This window comes from Tigriopus californicus, chromosome 12 (assembly GCF_007210705.1).
Source record: "Tigriopus californicus strain San Diego chromosome 12, Tcal_SD_v2.1, whole genome shotgun sequence".
NCBI lineage: Eukaryota > Metazoa > Arthropoda > Copepoda > Harpacticoida > Harpacticidae > Tigriopus > Tigriopus californicus.
The window spans coordinates 14,980,094-14,985,611 of record NC_081451.1 but is presented as its reverse complement, the minus strand read 5'-3'; the positions used below and the strand labels follow the sequence as shown (position 1 = coordinate 14,985,611).

The window sequence follows — 5,518 nt, the reverse complement described above, 5'->3', positions numbered from 1 at the left end:
CTAAAGTGCAATGTTTCTCTGACTGGTTGTTCCACTAAAGTATATGAATCTCTTGGGATCATTACACACAGCAAACCCTTCATTGCGACTTACCGACATATCTCTTCGGATCCCTGCACAAAAACACCAGGAATCAAATTTTACACTGAAAGACCCATTTGTACACTTGGCAAAGATATTCCTTCAAGGTTGGCATCAAGCACTTGAACAAATCTATCAATCAAAGATGAGCCCCGTGAAAATAACTCTTATTTCGATTGATATAAAAGATCTGCATCTTTCCCAAGAAAGTCAGTTCTGCAACTGGATTTTGTCGGCAACATGAAATTCAACCTAATCTGCTCGTTTTTTGTTCTCTTGGCAGTGGCTCACGATAGCGTTGCGTGTAAGTTAACAATGAGTGATACTTTTCTTTCCTCGTCACACCTTTTCGAGCTGATTTTATTGACAGTGATAACTTCACTGTAACAAAAGGAGGTTCAATTTTCCTTAAATGAATAGTACAACTAGAAAACAAACAATTCGTCGGTTTCGAGGAATCAGTTTATCATTATTTTCGTTTTGTCTTCTTAACGTTCAGGACTGTATATATTATCTGTTGAAAGCAAATATTACAAATTGGAAAGGTTTGAACATTTAATAGTCAACCTTTCTTCTTGTCCATATTGACAATGTTTTCTTCTTGCAATAGATGGCAGACGTGGCCGTGGAAAGGGAAATGGAGGAACGGGCAATGGCGGTGGCGGTGGCGGTGGTAGTGGTGGTGGAGGAGGAGGAGGAGGGGGTGGCCCTGTGAGTGGAGGAGGAGGAGGTAATGGTGGTGGTGGTAATGGTGGTGGCCCAGTCAATGGAAGGGGTGGCAATGGTGGAGGAAGAGGAGATAGTGGCAGTGGCCCTGTCAATGGAGGATTCAGCAGTGGAAATAGCAGAGATGTTGCCGGAGGATCTGTTCCTGCTGGAGGTGAGGACCATAGTCTCAATGATTCCAGTACCTGGTTACTTCTTGGTATGATTGGTGTTTATTATGATATAGGAAATGATGACACTCTGACGGGCTTTGGGGGAGACATCAATCCAGTAACTGAAGTCAATGTGCCTGCACCGGCGGCTAACGTATTCTCAGGAAATAATGCATTCCAAGACAACAATGTTCTTCCACCAAATAACGGATTCCAGGGCAGTAATATTCTTCCACCAAATAACGGATTCCAAGGCAGTAATGGTCGTCCATCAAATAACAATTTCCAAGGGAATAATGGATTCCCCTCAAATACTGGGTTCCAAGGCGGCAATGCATTCCGAAGCGCCAATAATGACTTGCAAAGCAATAACGGATTCCAAGGAAGAAATCCTGCCCAAAACAATCGATTCAGAAATAACAATAATGGAGACTTTCGGCGAAATTTGGGCGAAATTTTCCGTAGGTTCAATCTTGGACGCTTGAGACGCCGTTTCTTTTAGTGACATTCAGAGTCAACGACAATACACTGTATTTTCAGCATGATAGCCGTCTTAATATTCAGTGCTAGACAGTGTTCACCCTCGGCACGTAAGATTACCTCTCTAACTCAAAACTGAAGATTTATTTTACCAAGGAGCACTCGGTAGGTTTGTTTGTACTATTTGGCTGTTTTCCCCTATTTTGTACTTTTAAAGCCAGATGGCCGTTTCCGTATTTTTATAGCAGTAATTTTGGTGGCAAAAAGAATGATGCCAATAGTTTTGAAAGGTTCTTGTGGCCATTCATTTATTTGCCTTATGGAGTGAAGCTCATCACTTTCCCCTAGCTCAGGCTCCATCTCACATTCGCCATTTGTGTGAATGCCTGTTCTTAATTTATTTGCCTCATGGAGTGAAGCTCATCAATTTCCCCTAGCTCAAGCTCCATCTCACATTCGCCATTTGTGTGAATGTCTGCAATCTGACTCCCATTTTAGAGCACAAATTCTTGTGTTGATGAACATTGCATAACTAGTTCAAGGTGTCATGACAGGTTGGGTTAGTGAATAAGGAAAGAATACCATTAAAAGAGGGTTGAGCAATCAAATTTGAAAGGGTATGTGTACAAAGAAGTTACGTGTGAAAGATCGCATGTATGTGCCAACTAAACTATTTGGATCAACTCCAGTTCCTGGAATTATTCAGCGTCCAACGAGGATACGAACGATATCTTATTATTTACTTGTTCAAATACCTGCATGACTTTTGTTTCAATCTAGATGTAGAATACACCTATCAACACAAGTAGCATTTGTTGCAGTACACGACATACAGTAAATAAAATCTGCTAGACAAGCTCTTACAAACTCTTCAGGTAGGCTTCTTCCGAGCCCTTGCACTTTTCAATCTTTTGCCCATGTACCTCCAACGGTTTCACCTTTCATACTGTGACGTAAACTTCTCGCACCATTGAAGTTTAGCTGCATTCTACATTTCTCTCTTAATATGCATTGCGTCTTAGAATAAGTAGATATTTGGGTAACCAAGGGCACGTCATAGATACTAGAGTGTACAGAGCACCTGAAAACTGTCAGCTAGGCTAGCCTAAAATGATTATCAATAAGTAGGGAGCCAAGAGGGTTCATTTGAAGTATCACTTGGACGCCCATGGCTATAATCATCAAACAAAGCCCTTCCTTACCGAAACAATGAAAAAGGCCACGTTAACCTTCGTCAATGACAAAAAAATCCTGGACTTCTGAAGATTGGAAATGAATGATGTGGTCAGAAGAGAGCCCTTTCCAATTATTCTCTCCTCCAAACCCAATGAACGATCACCTTTGGGCTCAAAATTCGGAAAAACTCTTGTCAGCTCTAGTTGTGAAGCGCCATTCAAAGATCATCACATGGGCAATGTTTGGCCCTTGCGGAGCGTCTGATTTTCATTTCAGCCCTCAAAACACCAGAGTAAACGCCCAGCGTACCAGGATGAAATTTGTCTAAAGTAGCTTATTGACTCAAAGAAAACTCACCCCCTCAATTTCATTAATAACTTTCATGCAAGGTTGTGCTTCATCTCAAACAGTCAAAAGCCCCGAAAGCTGTTTGGAATCGAATGTTAATCACTTCTGGAGGAAACAGGTGTGGTCCGAATTAATGTCTGGTGACCTTAATTCCATCTAGAATTTATGAACAGTGCTTAAACTGAGGGTCAGTTCGATGGGACTGGTCTCTTCCACCAAACACCATGAGAAGCGACTTCAAGAAGTATGGTCTGGGTTTGAGCAACATAGCTTTCAATCCTTAGTTGTGTCTTTATTGGAGTAAAACGACAAGGGCTGTTAAATTGAAAGGTGACTACACTGGATGCAAAATGCAATGAGTTACTCCATCTGTTCATAAACTTTTCAAGGGGCAAGAACTTTACGGTAACAGTGTAGATGAACCTCGGTTAAGTTTTAAACGGGATGTTCCTCCGTCATTTGAAGACAATAACTGACCAACATTAGGGTTAGGGATGCCTAAAAGTGGCCAATTCAAACTCCATCAATTGTTGTTTGAGAAATGGAAGAAGTAAGACGTGCGAAAAAGTGTTCCTCAGGTACTTGCAGTTTTAAATCTTTTCCAAACTCCATGTTGATTGTGCGTCAATAAATCGATTGAAGACACTAAGTGTATTAAGGATTAGACATATGATCTTTCCTTTTATTTTAAAGTTTGATATATCAGTCCTGGCAAGAAATGGCATGTGTTTATTTTGAGCTCAGAAATTAAGCCCAATATGTCGTCTTACAAATAGTTCGTACCTATGGAGCATAATTGAAACTGGGATGTCAAAATTTGAAAGCTTTTAAACAATTCCTCATTTGATCTTAAAAAGCAAGCTATGTTTATATCAAGCAAGGTGTGAATATCAAATTTGATAATGTTTTAATCAAACTTGATTTTTAATTAAATGCCTTGCTGATGCTAACATCTTTCCAAGCAAATTGAACATTTTTTGGGGTTTGTTTTTTCACAGGCTTTTCTAACCACTACAGGGAATGTAATCCCCAGTACTATTAAAATGAAAGGTTATAATTCGTCTATTTGTTACCTTTCAATCCTTATATGATATTTGGTCAACAAACGAATTTGAGTTGGCAGACCAGTCCTTGAATGTAGGGTTGATCTGGAATGCTATCAAAAAATTTGTTCATGTTTGACTTGAAAGATGCAACCGGATCAACAAGGCCTACGTATTCCCTACGAATATTAGAGGGAAGCAAATTAAACAATGAAGGAGCTCGAGAAAGAAGAGAAGAAGACTTTGAGGAGGACACATACACATACGGTTGAACAGAACAACTTGTAACAACTGACTTTATTTCGCTGCTCGTTTACGAGTACTCAAACCCAAACAGCGTGACGCCACACTACCCCCCTCCAGAAGCCCGGAAGAGGTGGCAATATCATAACAAACGAAACACAAGATCAACGAACGAAAGAAAACATGTAAAGGAGAAAGAACTTTCAGGGAAAGTAGGAGAGTGGTTTGATTGTGGTGCGGCCACGTGCGGAAACAAAAGGTGTTTTATCTGTTACATTTTGAGAAAAAGGGGGTACTACTGAAGGATTGGCTGAAAGTTTGATTCGCGAATCGGGCAAAAACGCAGGTTTCAAACGATCTACCGAAACGTTGTCATGGCGGCCATTGATATCCAGCTCGAATGTTTTTTCACTTCTAGATAGCACTCAAAATGGTCCAACATAAGGAGGAGACAAACTCTCGCGAACAGGTGGTGCCCGAATCCAAACAAATGTGCAAGTTCACAAGGCCTCTGGGAACCAATCTGGCCGATTACCGTAATCAGAAGCTGTGGTGGCAAGGGACAGGGCTTTTGTGTATGGTGGTGATGAGCTAGGAGGGAGGGCACCTGGTAGGCGGAGAAGAGTTCCAAACAAAAGTTCAGCGGCAGACACTCCACCAAGGTCCTCGTGGGGGTAGGTTGGCATGCCAAGCATGCCAAGGTTGGCGTGACAATGTTTGAAGGGCCTAGAAACGTCGCGGAAAGAAGCAAGAGGTGAACGAACAATGCGGAAGATCTTTGATCGCTGGCAAGAAATACACTCGCGTACCCAGCGTGCTATGTCGGATTTCATTGAGGGCCAGACGCAAGAACCGGTAGCCATCTTGCGACAAGCACGGGCCAAAGCATGTCAAGGTTTGTAGAAGATGTCAAAAACCTCACGACGGAGTGAGGGAGGGATCCATGGGCGTTGTGTGGCCCAAACTGATGTCACAAAGTACCGTGGAGCCATCCCGAGTGATATCCTTAAGCACCAAGGAATTACGACTGCTTTTGGCAGGTTCAAGGTCTTGGGCATCATGCAAACGGATCCAGGAGAGCCCTTGGCAAATTGAGACCACACGAGAGAGAGCATCTGCCACAAGATTGGATCGCCCACTGAGATGAACCATTTTGAGTGGGAACTCGGACAAATAAGAAAGATGCCTCTGCTGGCGGCCCGATTTTGGATCAGTGTTTTTGTTGAGGGCCTCAACCAGCGGTTTGTGGTCCGTAAATAAAGTGGAGGG

General features: G+C 42.2%; 1 protein-coding gene across 1 annotated transcript; it reads left to right on the top strand.

Annotated features, from left to right (window-relative positions):
- The first annotated feature begins 284 nt into the window (after positions 1–284).
- Positions 285–1,504, top strand: LOC131891532 (uncharacterized PE-PGRS family protein PE_PGRS54-like). Its single transcript, XM_059241140.1, has 3 exons — positions 285–385; positions 692–961; positions 1,034–1,504. Exons 1-3 carry the CDS (start codon positions 322–324, stop codon positions 1,459–1,461), a joined length of 762 nt encoding a protein of 253 aa, XP_059097123.1. The 5' UTR covers positions 285–321; the 3' UTR covers positions 1,462–1,504.
- The last annotated feature ends 4,014 nt before the right edge of the window (positions 1,505–5,518 follow it).